The 27,285-nt window shown below is 48.8% G+C and overlaps 1 protein-coding gene across 1 annotated transcript in view; it reads left to right on the forward strand.

Moving 5' to 3' along the window:
* RIN3 (Ras and Rab interactor 3) overlaps positions 1 to 27,285 on the forward strand; it is a 132,316-nt gene that overhangs the window by 36,336 nt on the left and 68,695 nt on the right. The window contains exons 2-3 of the mRNA XM_052659715.1: positions 4,172 to 4,379; positions 23,043 to 23,160. Of these exons, the coding sequence (XP_052515675.1) occupies positions 4,172 to 4,379; positions 23,043 to 23,160 (326 nt within the window). The remainder of the gene's footprint in view (positions 1 to 4,171; positions 4,380 to 23,042; positions 23,161 to 27,285) is intronic.

Genomic DNA, 27,285 nt, shown 5'->3' on the forward strand with positions numbered 1-27,285 from the left:
ACTTAGCTAAGTGTACCAGCTGAACTTCATATAAATGGATACATATCATATGTATTTTTTGGCATCTGGCTCCTTTCTCTCAGCAGTGTTTTTGAGGTTTATACATGGGATTGTGTATATCAGTGGTTCCTGTTTGTTGAAATTTTTCCACTGTGTAAGGTACCACTTGTCTGTTGATTCTGATTGATGAATATCTGGACCAGTTTGGGGCTATTGTGAATAAAGCTGATATGAACACTCAAGGAGAGGTCTTTTCATGGGCATACTTTTGCCTTTCTTTTGGGTACATATCTATGAATGGAATGGCTCAGCCATGGGGCAGGTGTATATGAAAGTTGATTTGAAAAGACTGCCTTTTTTCATAGTGGTCGTACCAATTTGCATTCTCACCAATAAAGCATGAGCGTTCTGTTTACTTCCTATCCTTGCCATCATGTGATGTTATCAGTCTTTTTAATTTTAGCCCAGTGGTTGTGTCGTGGTATCTTATTGTGGTTTTAATTTGCATTTCCTTAATGACTAATGATGTCAAGCACTTTTTACCTGCTTCCTGGCCATGTCTTCTTCTTTGATGCATCCTCAAAGCCCCTTTAAAAAATTAATTTGTGTGATCTCTATTAGATACATGCTTTGCAAATATTTGCTCCTAGCCTGTAGTTTGAGTCTTCAGGGTGGTTTTTTTTTTTTTTTTTTTTTGAGTCTTCATTTTCTTCATGAGGTGTTTCCATGGGCACAAGTTTCAATGTTGATATGACTAACTTATCCATCTTTTCCTTTCTGGTTCTTGCTTTCTGTGTCCAGTCTAATGAATGTTTGCCTACCTGTTGAGAGGAAGTCACAGAGAATCTGAAGGCACTGCAGGTGGACAGAATAGCTGGAGCAAGAGTGTCAAGTGGGGATGTGCAGGTTTTGCAGGGGTGGTGGACAGCAGCCTCCTTCTGTGGGCTGGGGGCTCCCAGTGGGAATGCCTTCAGTATCAGGGACTGGATTGGACTCTTCCGGCAGTGGGAGCCATTGAGAGTTTTAGAGCGGGGCAGGGACATGATCACAAAAGGAGAGATGACACAGTCCCTTTGCTGGAGCCTGGGGCAGAGTTTCTACTTGGTCACCGTGAAAGCAGCAGGCTGTACCTCAAGAGGCAGGTGGGACTGCTGAGGGCTGGGGATAGGGGATTGGGTTCATGTCTGTGGGCCCAGAGGCCAGCCAGGCCCCACCACATCGTAACCAGTCCATTTCTTCTTGCCAAGAAAACCCAGGGGCTGGTGAGAGCAAGTTGCTAGCCGGAAGCCCAGGGAAGGTGCTTACTTATGTGGATTTAGAGGCAACTCTCCCAGTAGATCCAGAATCCTTAGAGAGACACACACACACACCCCCACCCCACCCCACTGTGGTCCCTGACCTCACCTTCTCCCACCCTCACCCTTCTACCTCCTGCCACCCCCAAGCTTCCTCGTGGTTCCTCCTGGACCAGGCAACTCAAGCCTGCTGCTCGAGGCCTTTGCTGCCCGAGTCTGGAATCTTTTCCCCAGCTGTCTGCATCCAGATGTTACTCAGTCTTTTCAATGAGGGCTCCCCTGACCCCAGCCCTTTGCTTGCCTGGCTGGTGCTCAGCACCATCTAACACCCCAGGGCACCCCTTCACCTTGTCTGTGGCCTGACTTCTCTCCCAGAGATGAGGGGTTTTTCTCCTTTTTAAGCTATTTTGTTCTCTGCTCTAACCCCATGCCTGGAACAACATCTGGTGCTTTCAGGCCCTCAGAAAATATTCATAGTATAAATGAATTCAAGGTGAACTTTCTCATTTGTTTCAAAGTTTGTTTGATCTTGGTTCCACAAGAGAAAATGGGGACCCTTGTCCAGAAAGTCCGGGTCCTACCTAGGCCACCTGGCAAAAGAGGAGTCTTCTAGGCCACTTCTCCCCTTTGTACAGATGCAGAAACTGAAGCCCTAAGAGGGAACAGATGTTCTCACAGACTTCACTAAGCAACCTAAGCCTAGTTAGTGGCAGAGAGGAAATGGGAGCCAATTGCTCTCACTCCGGTGGCTGTTAGAGTCCTAACTGGCCTCTGAGAGGAAGCCTGGGGCCAAGCAAGAAGATTTTAGGATGATTATAAAGCCTTTTGGTGCCAGAAGATATTTTTGTGCTTCCAAGGAAGGCTAGAAGAACCTAGAAGACCAAGAATGTGTATTTCTGGGTGATTCTGGCCTCCCCTGTCTTTACTGCTTTCCCAGAGGAGATGTGGACCATACTTCGGGCCCTGGGAAGAGGTCATGTCCGTATGAGCTGGGCTGCCCTGCTCTCAAACTCTAAATGAGACCCAGTTCCACAGCCTGTAGATGCCCCCCAGCTGCCCCTCCCAGCCCCATGACGCCCGCAGCTGTCTGGACACTACTGTTGGCCTGGTGACCTGGCACACTCTTGTGTGGACCCAGAGGAGAAATTCATAAGAACCTCCGACACACGCCGCTTCCAGGGAGGGAGGGTGGGCTTCTAGAAGGATTTAGGAGTGAGGAGCATCAGAAGAGGGAATTTTTAGTACACTGACTTTGTTGGATCTCTCGCTATACATATCTTTCTAGTCTGGTCTCTGCAAAATCCAACACAATTAGACCTGTTTAACCTCACCTTCCCAGCCTCCCCACCACCCAGAGAACCGCCAGGACCCCCGCCCTCCCCTCTAGGGAATGCTGTTCCCTCATCAGGACTCCTGGGTCCGCCATGTCCTCTGACCTCAGCAAATGGTTCCACTTTTCTGTGCGTCTAGCAGGGCTCATCCTGGCCTCATCCTACCCCACCCCCAGGCAGCTCCTTAACAGCAGATGCCGACCTGATCTCTGGTGCCCTTCGGCAGCATCTCAGGGATACAGGAGAAAGGAAAGGCACCAGCTGCATCTTCCTGGTTTTATAACTACCCTTTTCTATCTGATTGAGGTTTTCACCCATGGGAAGTCCCTGGTGGTCTGGTGGTTAGGACTCCATGCTTCTATTGAAGCGGGCTCGGGTTTGATCCCTGGTCAGGGCACAGCTAAAAAACAAACAAAAACAGCAACCACAAAGAAAAAGGTTTTCACCCCTGCAGATACCCTGAGAGATTTTGTTCCTCAGGTAGCAGGCAGACAGACCACACAGCCCCTACCCCACCCCACCCCCGACTCAGAATTTGAGGCCCCAAGATGCTGTTGCTCCTTTCCTGGAATCAAACTCACGTGCGTGTGTGTGTAGGGGGTCGGGTGGGGGAAGCGTGTTGTGGAGAGTCTGGAAACTCTTGGGCCGGTCCTCTACTTGTCCTGCCATGTCTCAGGCCTGTGATGGTCTTCCTTTCTCAGGGGCCCTAACCTGTTACATCCTCATCCTGGGGATTGACTGGGAGAGAGACAGGGAAACCTGGAAATGTCTGTATCAGCATATCTACCCAAAATACAACGCAAGCGCCTTATGTAGTTTTACATTTTCTGGTAGTCACACTACCAGAAAAAAAGGAAAAAGAAAGAGGTGAAATTAATTTTAATAATGTTCTATCTCAGTATGTCCAAAAATGATCATTTCAATACACAATCAATGTAAAATATTATTAATGGACTATTTTGTGGTCTTTTTTTTTGTACCAAGTCTTTGAAGTCCTGTGTGTTTTTTACACTTACAGCGTGTCTCAGTTCAGACGGCTGACTCTTAAGCGTTGACATGACTAGTGGCTATCATACTGGACAGCACAACTCTGTCTTGATCTGGGTGATGGTTACTTGGGTGCAGACATATGTCAAAGTTTGTCTAATTGTATATTAAAGACTAGTGCATTTTACTGTGTGTAAATGACACTTCAGTTAGGAAGTTGTTGTTTTTTTAAATTCTCTTCAGGTCTCGGCTCAAATGCCATTGTTTTCATGAACCCTCCCTGGGTTGGAATTGGCTCCTTCCATTGCACTGTCCTCTTGCTATATTTAGTCTGATCTTGTGCTGCAGCTGGTTGTGTCTGTGTATGTCTTACTCATGTTAAGTGCCGTAAGGTGAAGATCATGTCCATTTTTTTAACTCCCCAAAAGGCCCTGGCTATGCAGATGCTGAATAAGCAAGCATGATTTATTCAATCCAATAAGAATGGAATCCCCACTTGTTGTCAAGTCCTCTCTGGACCTGCGTCAGGATGCACTGATCATTCTATTCTGTTCGCAGTCCTATTCCAGATGTTGGCAAAGGAGAAAGACAGGAAGAGGAGAAGGAAGACGGAGTGGGGCCCGGCCTGCCAGGCACTCCGAAAAACTGCCTTCCTCGCCGGGACATCAGCGTCCTGGAGAAACTCGTCAAGACGTGCCCGGTGTGGCTGCAGCTGGGTCTGGGCCGGGCGGAGGCGGCCAGGATCCTACACCGGGAGGCAGCTGGGGTGAGTGGGGTGGTCTCTCCACCTGTGGCCGGTGGGCGGGTACAGCTGTACGGAAGTAGCTGCCCTCTAGATGGCCGCCCGTTTGCTCTCTTCTTAGGCTTATCAGCATTCCAACCAGAACTCAGGATTGAGGGACTGTTGGGCCGTCTGGTTTCTGCTTGGAGAGCAGGAGTCCCGCTGCGGAGCCTTGGGCAGCGTGGCTAGCGGGGTGTGTCTGGGCACTTGGGTGTCCCAAGCAGGACTGGCACTTCGAGAACTCAGCCAGGCATCCAGGGACTAGAGAATATCAGAGCCTGAGGAACCCGAGAAATCATTTTACATGTGAGGATGAGGGGCTGTGGAATATAATCGAAAGGTTTCTCTTGTCTGAGTGGTTTTTTTTTTTTTGGTTTTGAGTCAGGCTCTGTGAGTTGGGAAATGGCTTAAATTTTCTGAACCTCACTTTTCTCTTTGAAATGGGGCCATTAATAGTATTTTCCTCCCCATGGTGCAAACATTACAGAGGAAGATAGATAGGTACATAATAAAAGATGAGTCAGAGCTCATCAAATCCCACACACTCTCCACCACCCCCATACATGCTACTTCCTTTAAATTTTTTTAATTTAATTTTAAAAGTGATATATATATATAGTAAAAAAAAATATCAAGCTGGACAGAAATGATAAAGTAAGAAGTAAAGTGTCTGATAAAGGTCTTTGCCACCTACTCTTTTTCCACCTACCTACTACCCAGAAGTCTTTTTTTGTTCAGGGCTTTTTAAAATTGAGGTGAAATTCACGTAACATAAAATTAGCTTTTTTCAAGTGAGCGATTTAGTATGTGCACAAGGTTACGCAAGCAGCACTTCTGTCTAGTTCCAAAATACTTCACTGCCCCAAGATAAAGCCCCATATCCATTAAGCAGTTACTCCCTATTCCTTCTTTGCCTGGCCTCTGACAGCCACTGGTCTGCATCCAGAAGTCATTTCTGCTGAACGTGTGTGTCCTGTTGATCTTGTGTTCAGACCCCCACATCTGTAATAGCTAGCATTCCCCAAAGGGTGAAAGGGTTAGTTGTTCAGTCGTGTCCAAGTCTTTGCGACCCCATGGACTGTAACCCACCAGGCTCCTCTGTCCATGGGATTATCCAGGCAAGAATACTGGAGTGGGTTGCCATGCCCTTCTCCAGGGGATCTTCCCAACCCAGGGATCGAACTCAGGTCTCCTGCATTGCAGGCAGATTCTTTACCATCTGGGCCTCCAAGGAAGCCAGTCGCCAAGCACTTACTATATTCTGGGCACAGTCTAAGTTCTCCAGTACAGGTTATCCTCACAACAGCCCTCTGAGATAGATGTTACTATTATGCCCATTTTACAGATAAAGCAACTGAGATACCATGCAGTTGAGTGTCCCCAGGTGGACACAGTGAGCCAGTGCCTGAGCTGGCATTTGAACCCAGGTGGCTGGGGAGCTCCCACGTACAGGTTTGATTTGACGCAGATAGAATCACATCTTTCAGCCATTTGTGCTGGTCTCACCTTCAGGGTGGTATGCATCGCTACTCTCTGGGGAATAGTCCAAGCTCCTAAACACAGGAGACTCAGGTGGACAGTGGACTCATTTACCATGGACTGGATAAAAATCCATCAACTTGGCAGTTGTACCTGAACTTTGGAATTACTGGAACTTATGGAGAAGACAGTGGCAGAGGATAAGATGGTTAGATAGCGTCACCGACTCAATGGACATGAAATTGAGCAAAGTCCAGGAGATAGGGAAGGACAGGGGAGCCTGGCGTGCTGCAGTCCATGAGTCACAAAGAGTTGGACACGACTTAATGACTGAACAAGAACAGCAACAACAACTTGGGGCCTCTAGTAAAGTCCCACAGAGGCCCCTGCCGTAGTGAGTGGGTACCAGAGAGGCCTGAAGACCAAGCAGAATCCCGGGGGAGCAAAGGGAGGCCACCGCCAGCCTGTGGACCTGCCCAGCCCCACCACAGCACCAAGTCAGCCTGGGAGAGGGTTAGAGGGGGCAGGCAGGGAGACTGTAGTCCTCAGGAAACTAGATCTGTTGTTTCATTCCTCCCCCACCTAAAGGCGTTCCGTTTTGAACTGACTGAAGGCTTCAGAGCAGATGATGAAACTGCATAGAAAGTAAAATTGGAGACTCACACCAGCAGGTGTTCCGGTCAGCATTCCCAGGCTGCAGGCCTGGTTGGTTGTCCACTCTTCTATTAGGATCTGAGGGGAGGATGCAGCTGAAAAACAGGCCCAAGTGTAAGGTTGCAGTGCTGAGGGTGGCTGTTTTCTGGACCTTTCTGGGTCATCAGGAGAAGTGTGTCCAGGCCTGTGTGTAGATGGAGGTGGACCAGAGAGTGAGGACCCGTCCGAAGGCGAACTGCATTGGGTGTAAGTCATGCCCACTTCATCAAATGGTTCAGTCCTCAAAAAGTTTGCAATAAACCCTACTCAAAACAATAGTAGTGGTCTGTGTGGAGCATGCTTATTAATGTCAGGCCCTGTACCAAGTACAGTATAGTATGATTGTCGTCTCATTGAATCCTCACAGCAATCCTGTGAGGTGGACTCTGCCATGATCCTCGTTTTACAGATAATGAAACTGAGGCTGGAGGGGGAGCGCCCTTGTTTGTGCTTCCCAAAGGCAAAACCTCAAAGGCTTCCCAAGCTGGGGATTTGATTGCAAGTGGTTTATTTGGGAGGTGACCCTAGTGACCACAAGTGGGGGAAATAAGAAAGTGGAGACAGATAATAAAATCAACCCTAACCCTAATAAAGGGCTTCCCTTGTGGCTCAGCTGGTAAAAAATCTGCCTGCAATGAGGGAGACCTAGGTTCAATCCCTGGATTGGGAAGATCCCCTGGGGAAGGGAAAGGCTACCCACTCCAGTATTCTGGCCTGGAGAATTCCATGGACTGTATAGTCCGTGCGGTCACAAAGAGTCAGACACGACTGAATGACTTTCACTTTCACGCTCATGCTGGTTACCCCGGGGGCACATGGAGCTGGCTTCTCCTGGGGCACTTTGGGAGCCAGGGCAGAACACATATCTCAAGGTCATTCCACCCCGAGGGCTGAGGGAGCTGGTGTTATTGACCACCTCCTGAGAGCCGTTGGTTCCAGGCAGTGGGGGTAATGGTTCATGTTCCAACACCTCCCTTCTGCTCTCAGTATGAGAAGCTCTGACTCTGGTCAGAAATAGCCAGTGGGCAAAGAGATGCCAATCTAGCTGTTGGAAGCAGGGCTGGGGTCCGCTAAAAAGAGTGGGTGGGACCCAGCAGCATCTGCCACTGGGAGTGAAGTCACCTGTCCAGGGTCACACAGGTAGTGAGTTACAGGGCTGAGATTTGACCCCAGTCCTAGCTAAGCCAGAGCACACCCCTCACAAGGGTGAAAGTTAGTAGCAGAAAAGAAAAAGAAGTGACTTTCTGAGGTCAACCGATACCAGATGGGTGTGGGTATAAGACATGTACGAAAATAGGTAAACTATGATCTTAAACACATATGACGATGGGTAAACTGTGATCTTAAACACATATGCAGATGGGTAAACTATGATCTTACCACTGTTTTCTCAGAGTGTCTGGGAGGGCGAGTTCTATGCATGGATATGAATGAGATGGCGCGGGGAGGAGATGTCTGAGTGCTGTGTGAAAGGTAGGACAGCGAGGGGCCTGGAAGAGGGAGGGAACATGTCCAGGTGGGCTGATCCAGGCAGACTTCCTGGAGGAGGCAGATGCTGAGCCCTGTGTCCAGAGCCTTGAATCTGATCCTAGAAGTGAGACCACAGGATACTGTTAAGACCACAGGTTGGGAGCTGGAGGCCTTCCCACTTCTGTCCCCTACTGCCCCCTCTGTGGCCACAGGGATTGGGGCAGCCCTGAAGACCACAGAACTGGAGGAGACGCCTTCTGTTGACTTCTGTGCCCTCCCCACTACTCCTCCCTGTGAGCTTCTGTATTTTCAAGCAGAAAGCAAAGCCCTAAGGCTCATGCTCTGATACAGACTTGTCCCACTTTTACCCAGTGTTCTTTGCATGATCTTATTGCTTACTCCTTGGAAGAAAAGTTATGACCAACCTAGATAGCATATTGAAAAGCAGAGACATTACTTTGCTAACAAAGGTCCGTCTAGTCAAGGCTATGGTTTTTCCAGTGGTCATGTATGGATGTGAGAGTTGGACTGTGAAGAAGGCTGAGTCCCAAAGAATTGATGCTTTTGAACTGTGGTGTTGGAGAAGACTCTTGAGAGTCCCTTGGACTGCAAGGAGATCCAACCAGTCCATCCTGAAGGAGATCAGCCCTGGGTGTTCTTTGGAAGGACTAATGCTAAAGCTGAAACTCCAGTCCTTTGGCCACCTTATGCAAAGAGTTGACTCATTGGAAAAGACTCTGATGCTGGGAGGGATTGGGGGCAGGAGGAGAAGGGGACGACAGAGGATGAGATGGTTGGATGGCATCACTGACATGAGTCTGAGTGAACTCCGGGAGTTGGTGATGGACAGGGAGGCCTGGCGTGCTGCAGTTCATGGGGTCGCAAAGAGTCGAACATGACTGAGTGACTGAACTGAACTGAACTGAACTGATTGGATTCTCACAGTGACTTCTTTCTGGTCGATGTTATTGGCATTTCCATTTCCAGATAAGAAAGTGAAGGCACAGAGAAGTTAAGTCACTTGCCTGAGGTCACACAGCTAGAAAGTGCAGAGTCTGCACGGTGTGATCTGCAGGGATGCTGGGAAGGCCCTTTGCTGTATAGTATCACTCTCAGGGAACTGTCTGAATTTCCATCAGTGCAATGGCTTCATAGTTTTTAAAGATTACAGACACTGAATAGCCACCAGGCTGTGAGAGTTCAGAGGGTCCTCAGAGATCACACGGCCCCACGCCTTCATGACACTGATGTGGGACAGTGCTTCCTCTGTCACTGTCTGGGGCCAGTGGTCAGGAGACTGGAGATCCCGCCCCTTTGTCCCAGTTATCTGTATAACCTTGACAACATCCCCACCCAACCCCCCCCCCCCCCCCCCCCCCCGCCCAATCCCTCCCCATCTCCTGTAGCCTGCTTCTCTGATAAGGTGCTGGGAACATATTGGCCCATTTTTGATTTGCATGGACTCAGAGCAAGGCAGTCAAAAGCCACCTTTATTCATTCTACACCCAAAGGGTGGGGTGTTTTTTCTTTTAGTTTTATTTTAGAAGTCTTCCGTTTACAAAGAAGTTGCCAAGATAGTACAGATAGTTCCCTTATGTGCTTCTCACCCAGTTTCTCCCACTGTTAACATCTAACATAAGTCTGGTACGCTTGTCACAGTTAATGAACCAGTATTGCTACGTTAGTATTAACTAGCACCCACGTTCTATTCAGATTTCCTGGTTTTTACCTAATGTCATTTTGTGTTTCCAGGATCCCCTCCGGGGCACCACATCATATATACTCACAAGTCTCCTTAGGTTCCTCTTGGCTGCATGTTTCTCAGACTTTCTTTGTTTTTGACGATCTTGACAGCTTTGAGGAGTACTGGTCAGGCGTTTTGTAGACTGTCCCTTACCTGTGATTTGTCTGATGGTTAGACAGGGATTCCCTGCTGGCTCAGATGGTAAAGTGTCTGCCTGCAGTGTGGGAGACCCAGGTTCGATCCCTGGGTCCGATCCCTGGGTTGGGAAGGTCCCCTGGAGAAGGGCATGGCAACCCACTCCAGTATCTTGCCTGGACAGAGGAGCCTGGTGGGCTACAGTCCATGGGGTCACGGAGAGTCGGACACGACTGAGCGACTTCACTTTCACTTTCACTTAGACGGGGGTATGGGTTTGAGGGAGGAAGATCCCAGAGCCAAAGTGCCATTCTTATCCTATTGTGACTAAGGTGCATATTGTCAGCATGACGTCACTGTGGATGTTGACCTTGATCACCTGTCAGGTTCCACTGTAAAGTTACTCCTTCCCCTGCCCCTTCCACACCGTCCTCTTTGGAAGGAAGTCACTCTACACAGCCCACACTCAGGGAGTGGGGACTTGTGCTCCCTCTCCCTGAGAGTAGAGCATCTATGTAAATTATGTGAAATTCTTCTGCACAAAGGATTTGTCTCTTCTCCTTCATTTATTCATTTATTCAATCAGTTGCTTTATCAGTATATAAAGCAACAGATATTTATTTTATGCTTTGAGTTTTAACTCAGCGTTGTCATTGTTGTTTAGTTGCTAAGTCACGTCCATCTCTTTTGCAGCCCTGTGGACTGTAGCCCACCAGGCTCCTCTGTCCATGGGATTTCCAAGCAAGAATACTGGAGGGGATTGCCATTTCCTTCTCCAGGGCTCCAGTGGATCTTCCCGACCCAGATCAAACCTGCATCTCCTGCATTGGCAGGTGGATTCTTTACCACTGAGCCACCAGGGAGGCCCAATGTAGCCTCATACTACTATAATTATTTTGTTGCTCAAATTGTTTCAGCTTTGGCCACCGGGAGCTCTTTCAGTTGGTTCCTGTGTCCCTTTGATGAACTCCCATCATTTTGTATGTGTTTTACTTATTTGTTTGTTTGGAGCACTTCCTCACTTTCTTACACTAAAAGATGCTCCAGACTCATATATTCCTTGCCCTAGTTCTAGGCTCAGCCATTTCTCATCAGAGAATAATACTGGAAACTAAGATCTGGGTACTCAGTGTTGCTATTGGAGTGTCATTGTTTCTAAACCTCAAGGTAGTCTTTTAATGAATGAAACCTCTTGTAAGATTGCTTTTTGTTTAGCAAGAGTTGCAGTAACCCGAGTTTTGATATGGACCAGCCACATTCAAGGCATCTTCCTCTACTGTGAGCCAAGGATACCAATTCCATTCAATATTAGTTTGGCAAAAGCATCAGCAAAGCTGCTTTTCTCCCCTTGAGGGTGCTAGGACCAGGGAAGAAGACACAGCCAGCAAGTCTGCTGTGTTGCCAAGTACTATCTCTCATCTTTCCAACAGCCCGCAACAGGGGGCGGGCTCTCTATTTTATTTATTTTTAATTTTTATATTTTGGTCACACTGTGTGGCTTGCGAGATCTTAGTTCCCCAACCAGGGATCAAACCCGGGCCCCTGCAGTGAAAGCACCAAGTCCTAACCACTGGACCACCAGGGGATTCCCGGGGGCTCTCTATTTTATCAGTGAGGAAACTCACTTCTGACGTTAAGGAATCTGCCCTGAGTAATATGACTACTAAGTGATAGAGTGTGATTTGCACTAACTGCCTTCAAAGACTTAAAAAAAAAAACCCACAATGTCTCAGCCTCATCCCCCCAAATGCAGATTTCTTTGGTTTAGAGTGGGGCTCAGCCATCAGCATGGTTTTCAAGTTCCCTCGGTGATTCTGATGTGCAGCCAGGATTGAGAAACCCCACTCCTTGCCAAGCTACAACCTCGTTGTATGTAAAGAAGGTGGGCTGCATGTCCAGACTGGGCTTCGGCCGCTGGACCCCCAACCTCCATGGGCACAGATGCCCCTGCACTTGCGGACTCCATGAAGAACTAGCCACTTCTGTTTCAGCCCTGAAGAGTATGATTGGAAAATTTCCCCAAGCAACTGGAAAATAGTCCTAAAATAACAAAAGTGGAAAAGCAGACAGCTCTGGATTGACCGGGCCAAAAAGGGATAGTAAAAACAAAACCATTTATAGTGTATTTAGCTTTGGGTTTTTATGTATTTATTTGGAGGGAAGGAAGGGCATGCAGTAGCTGCATTCTCTCCCTAAGCATATTCTGTCCCAGCTGTTAACTGAAATCAGCTGGTCTTCCCAAAATTCATCATGCTGACTGAAGGTGGACAGGGAGGGGCTCGCATGCCAGCCAGGGGCTCAGCCCTCCCGGATTGCAGTGACTTACCTATAAAACTAACCCTGAGTTTTGGAAACATCCCAGGACACTGATGCTGGGAGAGAATCTTCTAGATGGAAGGAGTCCTGGACCCTTTTGTCCCTCTCCCAGACTAGACTGGAAAAGCCAGCTCAGAGAGGGGAAGTGACTTGCCGAAGGGCACGGCAAGCCAGGGTCAGCACTAGGAGGGACTCTGTGTCCTGCCTCATGGCCCAGGGCTCTGGCCATGACCCCGCTGTAGGCTTCAGGGGGTGGGGATGAGCGAATCCGAGCTCTTCAAAGAAAACTGGATCCTCAGAGCAGGGGGTGGACATGTCACCCATCGGTTTGTACAGTTGGGGGAAGAGGATTCTTCTACTTTTTTGCAAGTTCCTAATCTAGTGCATTGGGGGAGCTGATAAAAGGGAAATAAATAAAGAGGGACCAGAAGGAGTGGGCTGACTCAGATGTCGGCTCAACAAGGCAGCAGATGACGCTTCTACCCATAGAGGAGAGAGGTTGAGTGAGGACGCTGGGGCGCAGCAAGCTTTGGCCCCACTTAATCAGGGAAGGCTTTCAGGAGGACTTGCTCAGGGAGGGTCCCAGTGTGGGCATGAGTGTGACCTGCTCCATCCTAATAACCCTGGGCAGCCCACACTCAGGGATCCTGAAGGTAGACAGAGAAGGACCTGGGGCCTGGACTTGTCACCTTGTGTTCCCTGTCTGCTCACCTTGAGCTTATCCTTTCACTCGGGGCTGAGACATGAAGTCTAGAGCTGCTAGTGAGGATGTCTTTCCATGTCCAAGGTGCCTGGTGCTCAGCATGTTACCTTTCTGACTATAGAGCCATCCATGAATGAGAGGATGGGAATGCCACCTCCACGCTGCAGGGGACTCTGAGGCAGGTAGAGACACCATACACTGTGTGCATGTTAAGTCACTTCAGTTGTGTCCAGCTCTTTGTGACCCTATGGATTGTAGCCCACCAGGCTCTTCTATCTATGGGATTCTCCAGGCAAGATTACTGGAATGCATTGCCATGCCCTCCTCCAGGGGATCTTCCCAACCCAAGGATCAAATGCAAGTCTTATGTCTCCTGCGTTGGCAGGCAGATTCTTTACCACTAGTGCCATCTGGAAAGCCCCATACCATATATTGGGTGCTTATTATATAGCAGGCACTCTACTGAAGTCACCTGGGCACTTTCAACAATCCTTTGAGGCGCTAGGTCATCTGGGAATGCTTTCAGTTCAAGTAATACCTGGCCTATGGTAGCTTCAACCATAAGGCGACTATTGCTTACCTAATGAGAAATCTGGAGGTTTGGGGTCTAGGGCTAGTTTAGTAGTTAACGGATGACAGTGGCTCACTTTATTTTGGGGGGCTCCAAAATCACTGCAGATGGTGACTGCAGCCATGAAATTAAAAGATGCTTACTCCTTGGAAGAAAAGCTATGACCAACCTAGACAGCATATTAAAAAGCAGAGACATTACTTTGCCAACAAAGGTCTGTCTAGTCAAAGCTATGGTTTTTCCAGTAGTCATGTATAGATGTGAGAGTTGAACTATAAAGAAAGCTGAGCGCCAAAGAACTGATGCTTTTGAACTGTGGTGTCGGAGAAGACTCTTAAGAGTCCCTTGGACTGCAAAGAGATCCAACTAGTCCATCCTAAAGGAGATCAGTCCTGAATAGTCACTGGAAGGACTGATGCTGAAGCTGAAGCTCCAATACTTTGGCCACCTGATGTGAAGAACTGACTCACTGGAAAAGACCCTGCTGCTGGGAAAGACTGAAGGCAGGAGGAGAAGTGGACTACAGAGGATGAGATGGTTGGATGGCATCACGTTCACGATGGACATGAGTTTGAACAAGCTCTGGGAGTTGGTGATGGACAAGGAGGCCTGGTGTGCTGCAGTTCATGGAGTCACAAAGAGCCAGACACGACTGAGCAACTGAACTGACTGATGTCTTCAAGACCCAAGTTCTTTCCTCATTTCTATTCCCTCATTTTCAAGGTTGGCTTTCAAGGGTCTTGGGTTTGTCACCCCATGGCTACAAATTAGTGGCTGCAGCTCCAGCCATCTCATCCATTCAAAAGCAGGAGGTCATGGGCAAAAGGCTTTCTTCTCTTAGGATCAGTCTTTTTGTCAGGGAACAGATGTTTTTGCAGATACCTTATTGACCACTCCTGACTGTGAGGGTAGCTAAGGAAGGGAGTGAGTGGCAGAGGTCAGTTACCAAGGAGAGGGAGGGGACTGGTTCTCAGGGAACTAACTCATTGTGACCATCACAGACAGGAACTATCATATTCCCATTTTGCAGAGCAAGGAGCAGCCCTGGAGCAGTCTCACAACTCAGAGTGGCCAACTAAGGACCGAACTCTACGGAGTCTGGCTCCAGAGCCCATGGACTGAAGTCTTACACAGAAGGGCCCCAAGGCCCAACACTCTGGATCTTCCCCTTTATCTCTCTCTTTGCCAGTCCTCTCCTGTGCTGTTTTCTCATCTGTACAAGGGATAAAGTGTTCTAAACCCCAGGGAAGGAGTTGCTGCGAGGTATTTAAAACCTTCAGGAAGGTGTCTGGCATAGAAACATGATCAGTTGATACTTGGTGGGTTGGCTGGGTTGGAGGACACATAGGAGGTCACAACCCCAGCCTGAAGGTCGCTGGCCTTGCATTCTTGTCCTGGCTCTGCCACCAACAAGGATGTCTTTGCATCTCTGGGTCTTGGTTTCTTTAGCTGTAGAGTGAGGAGCTGAATACATCTGTAGCTTTCAAATTTCCCCGCTGAGCTCTGGGGGCCCCTCAGTAGCACCTAATAGAAGGAAAGGAGGAGGTACCCAAAGGATGAGGCCCCATCTCCTCATACCCCACAGCTATACCATTGCCTACTGTGGCATATGAACCACTCCAAGGTCCAGTGGCTTGAAACAGTCACCGTTTGACTTTCTCAGGATTCTGTAGGTCAGCAGTGTGGGCTGGCTTCTGCTGAGTGGTTCTTCTGCTGGTCTCTCCTGGGATTAACCAAACAGCTGTAGTCATCTGGCCGTTTGACTAGGTCTGGATGGCCTGAGATGGCCTTGACCACCTGTCTGGCAGGTGGTGTCAGCTGTGGGCTGGGCCTCATGACTCCAGCAGACTCGCTCAGCCTTCTGCATATGACAGTTATGGTTCAAAAGGGTGAACATGGAAGCTGGCATGCCTCCTAAGGCCTAGGCTTAGAACTCAACACTACCACTGCTGCTGCATTCTTTTGGTCAAAAGCAAGTCCCAGGCCAGCCTACCAGGTGTAGGGAACTAGATTCTACCTCTTGATGGAAGGAGCTGCAAAGAATTTCTGGCCATTTTTAATCTGCCACATAGATGGTCTTTGCTTCTGTCTTCCTAGCTCTTTGTTTGGATAAAAAGATACATAGTAATAATCTTATTAATAAGTATCATTTATTTGTAAAATGAGATTGAAACTGAAAGTGTTAATCATTCAATGTGTCCAGCTCTTTGTGACCCTGTGGACTGTAGCCCGCCAGGCTCCTGTGTCCCTGGGATTCTCCAGGCAAGAATACTGGAGTGGGTTGCCACTTCTCTAGGGGATCTTCCCAATCCAAAGATCAAATTCAGGTCTCCTGCATTGCAGGCAGATTCTTTACCATCTGAGCCATCAGGGAAGCCCCTATTTGCAAATAAAAATCTTAGCATGTGGTTTAGTGCTCAGTAAATGGTAGCAGTCTACAATAATAATAATAAATATCTTTAAGTGCATACTCTGTGCCAAGCATTCATATACATGGTCAGCAATTCTCCTGGAAACCCTGAGAGATGGATATTATTATACTCAGGCTCAGATGAGGAAATTGAGGCCAAAGAAGTAAAAGTAACTTGCCTACGGACACACAGCTGATAAAGATCAGAGCTGGGATTCAAGTCCCCCCTGGGGGTCTAAAAAGTGGGCTGCCAGGGGGTAGGCAGGTAGAAAGAGAAGTAAGATGGGCTTGGGAAATTTGCACATGGACCCCCCTGAGGGTGCTGGAGTGGGAGCTCTGGGTGGCACACCCAGCCCATTAGCCTTCTGGGTGCTCACCTGCAGCAACCACTGTGGGCAGCATCTCTGTAGAGGATGAGCAGTGGACACCCAGAGAGGATGAGGGGCAAGGGGAACATGGGTAATCTACTCAGATGCTCTTCTCCTGGTACCAGCTTTGGCTGAACTCTGCTGGATTGAAGCACAGGAGTTGCACCCTAATCTAGAACACTTTGCAGGAGTTACCACTCTGCATATGTTCTTGCAGTGAGTCATATAATGACACTGTTTTTGAGGTGCTATCTGTGAATACTTCCTGCAAGGGACCCTGTGACTAGCTGAGCAGCTAAACCTCCCCAAAGGGGAATGCAGAAGAGACCATCTTATTCCAATGGATAATGACCAATGCAGACCACTGACTGGGGTTCTGCCTAGAGCAGGCCCCTGTCAGTGTCCTCTCCCTCGCTGCCATCTGGGCAGGAAGGGTCAGAGGACTCCTTGAGCCTCCCTCCCTTCTCCCCCCTAACAAATTCAGCTCCCCAAACCGCTCACCCAGTGCATTATCTTAGTTTTTCAGATAAGAGGACTTGGCCATGGCAGAAGGAAGTGGCACAGGAGGCTCTGTGGCCATGCCAGAAGGGTGGGTGTTGGGCACTCAGAATTGGGAACCTGAGCCCAGCCTGGGGTACTTTTCTGCCCCAGTCTGCATGCCTGCCCTGCAATGACTAGTTAACACAGACTCGATAGCAAGAGATAAGTGAGATGTTCTCGGTGACGCCCAGGTCTGCATCTTGCTTCTGCATTTCCTGTTTGCATGGCCTTGGGTTTCTTTAACCTCTCTGTGCCCTGAGTCTTCACCCATCAGAAGGAATGGTAATAGTGCCTACCTCACCCAGCCATGAGGGAACTGGACGATGCAAAGTGTAAGGTACCTGGTCCAGAGCACAGACATCAGCTGCTGTTTAAATTTCTGCTCCTTACTTGCAGCTGAACCCCTTCTCAAGGAAATTCTGAGTCTTTTTCACAAGAAACACATGTGGTACACTGAGCCCCAGTTCTAGATGGAGCCTGAGACTGGGAGGTTAAGGAATGTAAACCAGCCATGGTCAGGAAGGCAGAAGCAGATGGAAAATTAATTCTTAGTGAGCATCGGTAGAAACCCTTTTACCCCACTGGGTGCCTCCCTACGTAACATCTCAGTTACTCCTTCCAACACAGAAGGGCAGGGCTTTGGTTTCATTTCTTGTTTCTGCTAGGTGGTCATGGGTGTTATCCCAATTTACAGATAGAAACACTGAGGCTTAGAGAAGCTACAGAATGACCCAGGGCCACAGAGCTCATAACAGGCTGCAGAGAGCCCTCTGGGAGCCCAGGAAAAAATGCAGATGGCGACAGATCTTGACTGTCAAATGCAGATTTGACTCTTCCTGCAGCTGGAGGAGTTCCTGTTGGAGGGCTCTTATCTTCTTTCTTTCTCTCTGTGGAACAGGAGGGTGGAGAACAGGGTCAATGTCTCAGCAGAGTAAGCAAATCTAGAAATAGTTACATGCTGGGTGTGAAAGAGCCAGTTAGGTTGCAGGGTGGCATTGCAGGAGGTCCCAGTTGAGGCTGCCAATGGTGATTTGTCACTGCAGTCACCCTAGGGTGGAATCAGTGGGGGTCAAATAGTCCAGGAAGAAGGAAACCATCAGTAGAATAAGATATCTACATTGGAGACTTCCCTGGCAGTCCAGTGGTTAAGATTTCGCCTTCCAATGCAGGGGGTTATGGACTCAATCCCTGGTTGGGGAGCTGAGATCCCACATGCCTCATGACCAAAAAACTAATCATAAAGCAAACAATATTGTACCAATTTCAATAAAGACTTTAAAAATGACCCACATCAAAAAAATAAAAATTAAAAGATATGTCGTACTGTGGCCCTGAGACCCTCCATAGATCTCTCTCTCTCTTGTTCTCTCTAATAAAAAATTGTCCATCCTTCTGATAGGTATCCTTATTATCTTGTTTTGTTCTCATGTGTTTTCTTTTGTTAAAAAAAAAAAAAGCTGGCTGGTGGCATTTTCCCCAATGGGTCATGTTTGAAATCACTTCCTTGGCTTCTGTGCCATTCCTGACACTCCAGGATGGCAAGGGGCAGCTCAGCTATGTGCGTGTGCTTCTGAACAATGACCTGGGCTTGTGTCTCCTCCTGCCCCCACCCCAACACACATTTGTACACCACCCTCGTAAAGGGAGCTCTTGTCCTCCAAAGACAGAATTTATGCTAGCTTGGTTTCAGTTCAGGCGGGCACCAGCCTCAGCTCCTGCCTGGGCTCAGCGTTGAGGATCCAGCTTTGCTGTCTGCCTTCCCAGGGGCACCCCTGGCTCCTGCTGGGCATCCTTCCCATGCCCTGCCCCTCAGAGCTCCAGGAGGGGAGCCCTGAGTCCAGTTCAGCCCAGAGTCCCCTCGTTCCTCACTTACCACCCACATACACACATTCATTCCCACATTGATGCACTTGTGGACACACTCACACACATTCACTCTGCGCTTGAACAGCTCTCTGATATCAACTGTCCTATGGTTGTAGGATGCCCTACAATTCAGCTCTGACACTACCCAGAGTGAACACAGACCCCGTAAGTTAAAGGGAAGGTTCCTCCAACGACTGCTCTTAACTGCAGATGCCAGACACAAATGGGATCCCCAGGATCCTCACACTTCTGACTTGGCTACAAACATGGCCCCCTCTTTAGATCTGATAATTTGCTAGAAAGATCCAGAGGACTCACGGAAAGCACTAAGCTTGTGATGACAGTTTGATTATAAAACTCAAGAGCAGCTGAATGAGACACACAGGGATGAGGTCTGGGTGGGGAGGGCCACACGGAGCTTCCATACCCTCTCCCCATGGAATCTGGGCACAGCACCCTCCCCACATATCAGTGTGTTCGCCAACCAGGAGATTAAATCATTGCCCCGGACTTGAACTCAGTCTGCAGTCCCTCTTCCCTCCCCAGAGGTAGAAGTGGGTCTGTGTGTTCCAGTCCTCTAATTATGTGACTGTCTTTCTGGGGCAGTCCCTTCTTTAAGGTCCCACCTGAGCCACCTGTTAACATAAACTCAGATGTGGTCCAAAGGGGCTCTTTATGAACTGCAAAAGACCCCCATCATTCAGGAAGTTCCAAGGGTTTCTGAATCTCTGTGCCAGGAAGTGGGGACAAAGACCAGATGTATTTTTTTTATAGCACCCACAGGCTTTTTCTCACACACACATACTCATTCTCTTTCTGTCTTTCTCTCACACACATACTCATTCTCTCTCTCTTTATCACATACACACTCACTCCCACATTGCCTCACACATGCGGGTTCCCATGGACCTGATAGGTATGAGGTACCTGGATCTTGATGAAAGTGAAAGAGGAGAGTGAAAAAGCTGGCTTAAAGCTCAACATTCAGAAAACGAAGATCTTGGCATCTGGTCCCATCACTTCATGGCAAATAGATGGGGAAACAATGGAAACAGTGACAGACTTTATTTTCTTGGGCTCCAAAATCACTGCAGATGGTGATTGCAGCCATAAAATTAAAAGATGCTTGTTCCTTGGAAGAAAAGCTATGACCGATCTAAACAGCATATTAAAAAGCAGAGACATTACCTTGCTGACTAAGATCCATCTAGTCAAAGCTACAATTTTTTCAGTAGTCATATATGGATGTGAGAGTTGGACTATAAAGAAGGCTGAGTGCCGAAGAATTGATGCTTTTGAACTGTGGTGATGAAGACTCTTGAGAATCCCTTGGACTGCAAGGTCAAACCTAAAGTAAATCAGTCCTGAATATTCATTGGAATGACTGATGCTCAAGGTGAAACTCAATACTTTGGCCACCTGATGTGAAGAACTGACCCATTTGCAAAGACCCTGATGCTGGGAAAGATTGAAGGCAGGAGAAGAAGGGGTCAACAGAGGATGAGATGGTTGGATGGCATCACCAACTCGATGGACATGAGTTTGAGCGAGCTCTGGGGGTTGGTGATGGGCAGGGAAGCCTGGCGTGCTGCAGTCCATAGGGTCGCAAAGAGTCAGACACAACTGAGCAATTGAACTGAGCTAATGCTGACCTATATCTCTGAAGAGGAGCCAAAGTGACCTCTTTTCTTTGAAAGGTGCATTCATAGGGGCAGTTCAGGTCCAGGTGAACATATCAGTTCAGAGATGTTGCTGCTCACAGCAGGCGAGGCTGTGCCAGGAGTGCAGAGAGGCACCTAGAGGAGAGCCTGCCTCCTGCTAGGTCCCCGAGGAGGTGTCCTCCAGGTGGGGTGCCAGCACCCCCACCCACCTCCCATTTCTGCCCCAGAAGCCTCTCTACGGCCTTCCTCCACTCACTGGGTTCTCAGATTCTCTCCAGCCTACCCTGTGCGAGGAGAGGCTGGTAACCTCATTTCTGACCTCAGTTCAAGGACTAATGGGTGCCTTGTGTCCCTGCTCCCAGGAAGCACTCTCCCAGAGAGCAGACGCTTAAACCAAGAGACCACCCTCTGTGGGCTGGGCACGGGGCTCAGGATCTCAAGCTAACGGGCCTGAGCTCAGATCCCAGTCCCATCCTAAAGAGCCTGGCGGGCTATGGTCCATTAGCAGAATGTGTTAGCTGCTCAGTCATGTCCGACTCTTTGCGACCCCGTGGACTGTAGCCTACCAGGCTCCTCTGTCCTTGGAATTTTCCAGGCAAGAATACTGGAGTGGGTTGCCATTTCCTCCTCCAGGGGATCTTCCCGACCCAGGGTTTGAGCCTTGGTTTCCTAAATTGCAGATAGATTCTTTACCAACTGAGCCAGTAGGGAAGCCTCAACGGGTTATGGTCCATAGGGTCACAAAAATTTGGACATGACTGAAGCAACTAAGCATGCATCAACAATTTAATGACATTGGATTAACAATTCTAATACTATAGCATTATCATCATAAATTTGTTGTTCAGTCGCTAAGTCGAATCCGACTCTTTGCAAGCCCATGGACTGACTGCAGCACGCCAGGCTTCCCTGTCCTTCACTGTCTCCCGGAGTTTGGTCACTTTCATGTCCATCGAGTCAGTGATGCCATGTAACCATCTCTTCCGCCTCCCTCTTCTCCTTTTGCCTTCAATCTTTCCCAGCATCAGGGTCTTTTCCAGTGAGTCAGCTCTTCGCATCAACTGGCCAAAGTATTGGAACTTCAGCTTCAACCACCAATCCAGTAGTAATCAGTTGCAATGGCAGGGAATTTGGAGCATCTCCCAAGAGGTGAGCGGGACAGTGCCTTGAAGGGAGAAGGGAAGAAACACCATCTCTATGTTCTTGCAGAGCCACTTATGCGTGGGGCCATGTACTCTGGAGGTCCCAGTGGCCCTGCTTCCCAAATTTTTCTCAGCATCTTTGACCAGGCTCTTGGTCTTCAAAACTCTAGCCTGGGCTCTTGGGAGGGGCGTAGAGCCCCGGTTGGGGATGAGGTTGGAGGAGAGGGGGGACACAGTGACCAAGTCCTTTCTCAGGAAAGGAAGGGCTGACCCTACCCTGAGGGGAGGACCACTCCTCTGCCTCTTCCCCAGGGGGATGCCAGGCCCTGGAGGCTGGGGAGATTCCAGAAGGCCTCTGTCATCACCTGGAAGGAGGGATGAGCCTGAGTCGGGCCAATGGAGACGAAAAAGAACATTTTTAAAACCACAGAGGCTGTAAAGGAAGCAGGGGCTCCCTCCCCATGATGGCCTACTGGGGTTGGAGGCACAGCCCCAGGGCGGCTGTGGCTATGACAGGGGAAGACTTCAGAGTCACAGGCCCTTTAGCTGAGCAGAATGGCCGTCTGGAGAGGGGAAGTAAAATGAGGCATCTATAAACAGGCTGGCTCTGGTTTAGACTTCAGGTAATGCTTGGTTACTACAGCACAAATAGGTCCTCGGGGCTCAGAAGCATCATTTTCGACTAGAGTAAATCCACAGGAGAAGAAAGGACAAGCTCCCCCCAGGCGGGATGTGGGGAACAGAGAAGGGCTGCATAGCATGGGGTCCAGAGCGTGGATACCAGTGACCTGAGCTGAATCCCAGCTCTACCCCATCAGCTGTGAGGCTTTGGCCAGGAACAGCCTTCAGGGTGTGTCCTGGGGCCCAAGCCCATACAGGTATTTCCTCAGTCTGTCTTCACACCAGCCCAAAGAACCAGGTCCTGTTAGGATCAAGGAGCACCTTCCTTCATCTGTGAAGCAGGGATAACAACAAAACTCACGTCACAGGGTTATCGGGACGATCAAGCAAGTAAACATATGCAAAGCATTCCTAACAGTTGCTGTCACAGCACAAGCTGTATATTAGTTATTTGCTATTTTTGTTTCCATGGGAAAAAAAATAGTGTGACTTGACTAATATCTATGATTGTTTCCAGCCTCCCCTAGAGCATATGTGCTAGGGTGTGAGTTGAAATTCAGCCGTTATGTTTGTGCTTTTCTAAAAGTAGTCCCCAGACCTCTACCTGTACCAGATTCAGCTGATTCCAGACCCACCCCCACCCCCAACAAACCAGCATCTCAGAGGGTGGGGACACAGGAATCTGCCTTGATTTAGTTGACCTCCACTTCCATACACAAATGAGAAACTGAGGCTCGAGGATCCATGGCACAGGTACCAGGTGACACATGGCCCTTGGGACAGAACCCCTACTTGTCCTTGGGAATGCTAGACTCCACCACCCTGCCTCTTGGTTTCTGGAACCTTCCAGACGACTACCGTCTCACAGTTGTCCTTCCAACCTCCTGCTACATCTTTGACTCACAGAATGCCCTCTTCCTCCATTGCAGGCGTTCCTGGTCCGCCGGGACAGCAGCTTGAAGCACCTGGTGCTCTGTGTCCACTTCCCTTCCCCGAATGAAAGCTCATCCGAGGTGCTCGAATACACCATTAAAGAAGAAAAATCGAGTGAGTACCATCTTCCTGTTCTGCCTCCAGCCACACAGCAGCAGCAGATGCTACACCCTGTAACCACAGACACTCCTCTCAGGCCATTTTAGAAGGCTCTAAAATTAGAAGAAGAGGGGGAAGCTTTCATCTGCTGAAGTTGTTTGGCCCAGTTTGTTCTGAACTCAGGTTTATCACTCAAAGTCAACGTGTTTCTGCTCACCCGTGTCACAGCTCGATGGCTTTGCTTCCTCAAGGACCCTGTGAAGTTTCCTTTTGTTTAGGTCATGCTGAAGACAGGGAAGGAAAAGAGGGGAAATGTCTGGGGCCCTGGATCCTAGTGACCGCTCAGCACACAAACTGTGATCTTGGACAAGTCACTGAACCTCTCTGAGACTCAATTTTCATATCTTTCAAATGGACAGAATAGTCTCTGCCTCTGTGTATCACACTGCCTTTGTGAGGGTCAAATGGGCAAGCACTTTGAAAAACAAAAGTGTATGCCCAGGGGTGCCAGGAGGCAGGCTTGGGCCTCTGTGGAAAAACCAATCAAGGGTTGGTTTGTGTGCAACTGAAAGTGTTTGGGCTTCCCCCTCCTCTCATGCGCCATGCCGAGTATTAAGATCCAAAAAGCTTAATAGAAGAAATCTGTAGACTACTCTGAGCACCAGCTCAGGTCCTCTTATAAATGGATCCAAGAGTGTGGGAAGCTTTTTATTCTTGGTTAGCAGCAGAGTAACAACAGTTAAAAAAAGATAAAATATTTAAGTGTTTAGGATAGAAATACATAAGGTAATCAAATGTTTGCAAAATTGAATGTTAAATGTTGTTGTTTAGTCGCTAAATTGTGTCTGACTCTTGCAATCCCAGGGACTGTAGCCTGCCAGGCTCTTCTGTCCAGGGGATTTCCCAGGCAGGAATAATGGAGTAGGTGGCCATTGCCTTCTCCACGGGATCTTCTCAACCCCTGTATCTTATGTCTCTTTCATGGGCAGGCGAGTTCTTCAGCATTGAGCCACCTGGGAAGCCCAAATGTTATATACACACAGTAAATATTTTTACAAATATTTATTCAATATTTTAGGGTGCTTGTTTCTTAAGAGACACTTGTGCCCAACACTGGGAAGATGCAAAGATGAAAAAAAAGAGTTCTGGCCTCAAGGCTCTCCCAGTCTAGTTGGAGGGTGGGGGACATGGTGGGTGGGAGAGACACAGACCCCTGCCCTTGCTGTGCAGTCTGACAGTTGTAACAGGGACTTCCAGCTCAGGGGCACAGAGGCTGCAGACCATTGTGGGAAGGATTCTGGGAGGATGTGAAAGAGAAGGGAATACAGGCTGGATCTGGAAGAGTGAGGATGTTAATTTAATGATAAGCTAATTTTCTATCTCAGAGACGGAGGAGAAAGCAAAAGCAGGGGCAGATTCTTGTTCTTGCCAAATACTGAATGGGTGAGACATCATCGACTCATTTGTGTATTTAACAATTGGTTATTAAGTGTCTCTGCATGGCGTCGGGAGCTGCTGTGGCACTAGGGGCACAGCAGGGAACAGAACACAGGCCCTGCTCTGAGAGAGGAGACAATAAATGAGTCAGTGACGTAAGCTGATCATCCGATGGAGAGTCATGCTATGGAGGACATGTAAGTGGGAAGATTAGCCAGCTGCTGCAATCACAACCAAAATTGGAATAGCTTGAGTTCAATCCCCGGATCGGGGAGATCTCTTCGAGAAGGAAGTGGCAACCCACTCCAGTATTTTTGCCTGGAGAGTTCCATAGACAGAGGAGCTTGGTGGGCTACAGTCCACAGAATTGCAGAGAGTCAGACAGCACTGGGTGACCAACACTTTCACTTTCAAACTCAAAACTTTCCTGATCATGTGCAGGATTCCTGGTCAGTGGGGAAGGCTCATTCAGGGACCCCATCTTGCGCATGCAGGCTCCAGTTTCCTGTGGTTGCACGTGCATGCATGCTAAGTCACTTCAGTCTTGTCTGACTCTTTGCAACCCCATGGACTGCAGCCTGCCAGGCTTCTCTGTCTGTGGGATTCTCCAGGCAAGAATCCTGGAGTGGATTGCCATGCCCTTCTCCAGGGGATCTTCCCGACCCAGGGATCAAACCCTTGGCTCTTCTGTCTCCTGCATTGGCAGGCAGGTTCTTTTACCACTAGTGCCACCTGAGAAGCCCTCCTGTGGTTGACTCCATGCCAACCACATGGCATGCCTTCCACATGGTAGGCTGGAAGGGGAAAGGGGAGTCTTGTGGATGGGTCTTACCTCAATGCCTGCAAGTGGGTGAGACACTTGTGCTCACGTTCCATTGGTTAGAACTTCTGCACGTGGCCACGCCCACTGCAAGAGGGACTGGGGTATGTAGTCCAGACATCTGTCTGGGAAGGCACAAAAAGTCGGGATCTTGGTGAACTGCTCAGAGTCTGCTCTCTGGGTAAAGGGTAAGGAGTGTGTGGGGTTAATTTATAGAGCAACCCATATGACTCCTGTCTTACAGCATCCAGCAGGGAAGAAGACATAGGGATCTCAGAGAAGAAGGAGAATGTTACAGTTTCCCCAGACCAGACATATGATGACTACAGAGGCGTGAGGTTGTCTGGGGCACCCGGTCGCTGCACAGACCCTGGGTGCACTTTTGACCTGGGAAAAAGACAGCCATCAGCCTTCCTGCTTATGGACTCATTTCGTCCTGCTTCTTATGAAGAGTAACCAGGCTTTTGGGGACTTGGCTGCCCAGAGTACCTACAATTGTAGGAATCAAGTATGTACAATCTTTTAGAAACCCAGGAGCCAGTTGTGCTCTTGAATTTCAACACCAGCTTTGGGAAAGTAGCTGAAAATGGGGGTGTTGTGCTGAGGCGGTGACACGTCAGCACATGTGCAAGAAGTGGAAGGAGGGAGCACAGTTTCAAGGGCAGGCCAACCAGCGAGGCTTTGGGGAGGCAAAGGGAGTTGGGCTGGATGGATGGAATGTCTAGAAGCTCTGCTTTCTGAAATCCTTGGCCCCCGAGCTTCTTTTCCCACCTCCCTGCCCCATCTCCAGGGTAATCACTTCTCAGTCTTCCCACCCCAGTGACAGTCTGGCTGCCCCAGTCTTTTGGAGCTTGGTTGGGAAGCACGCACAAGGTCTAATCCATGGAACCAGATGTCACATCTGGTTGTGTGTCTCATTCTTGAGTAGGAGCCCAAGGAATACGCCAAGGCATTCGGGATGAAGGAAGCTTCCTTCTCTGATTTCATGTCTTCCTCCCGGGGCCACGTGGTAGAATCCCATTTTCCATTTTTAAACCTTTAAAAATGTATGCTCAGCTTAGCTGAGAAGAGCATCAAAACCCAAACCAAACATCCTTCGTGAAGCATAACTCTTCTAAATCACAATTCGTATCCATCCCCTGTGACTGCACAGATGTCGTCTGTACGTTTTTATGTGTTTCATTTTGCTTTTTTTAAAATTTTGCTCCTCTGCTCCCCAAACCTCAGTCCTGAGATCTGACCCGAGAGAAACCAGAAAACAGCAAGAAAGCAGCAAGGTGGCGTGTTTCTTTGCCACGTTGCTTCGCCGCTTCCATCTTTGTGCTGTCTTCTGTGTGGTTCCTGCTCCTTAACATGATGGTCAAGCACAGACCAGGGAAGCCGCACAGCCTGTGTTGGAATCAGATTTCTGCCTTTAACCACCTGTGTGACCTTGGGCCCCTTGCCTAACCTCTCCAGGCCTCTAAGATGGGGATGATAATGGTGCTGCTCCCATAGCAGGCTGGAAGGAGGAGTTAGTGTATCTGAAGTGCTTAGGGTAGTACCCAGAGCACCCTAGAGGGTAATAACTGGGTTTGTTTTTATCACTCTTGTTGTTATTGCTGTTATTATTAAGGCTCCTTCAGGATTAAGGCAAAAAGGAGGAGTAGAATAATCCTACACACTGGGCTCCAAGGATCTGGGTATATCCCAGCCCAGCTTGTGGGACCTGACCATAGTCCTTTGTGGGAGGAAGGAGCCACCAACCTCTTGCATCCTCCCGTGGCCATGGTGGCTATGGTGGGGGGTGGCCTGAGGAGGAAGTGGGCAAGGGAAAAGACCCAGAGCCTGGACCTGGGACCTTTTGTTGGGATTCCCCACACAGAGCTGAGACAAAGGAAAGA

This window comes from Budorcas taxicolor, chromosome 21 (genome assembly GCF_023091745.1).
Source record: "Budorcas taxicolor isolate Tak-1 chromosome 21, Takin1.1, whole genome shotgun sequence".
NCBI classification, from domain to species: Eukaryota; Metazoa; Chordata; class Mammalia; order Artiodactyla; family Bovidae; genus Budorcas; species Budorcas taxicolor.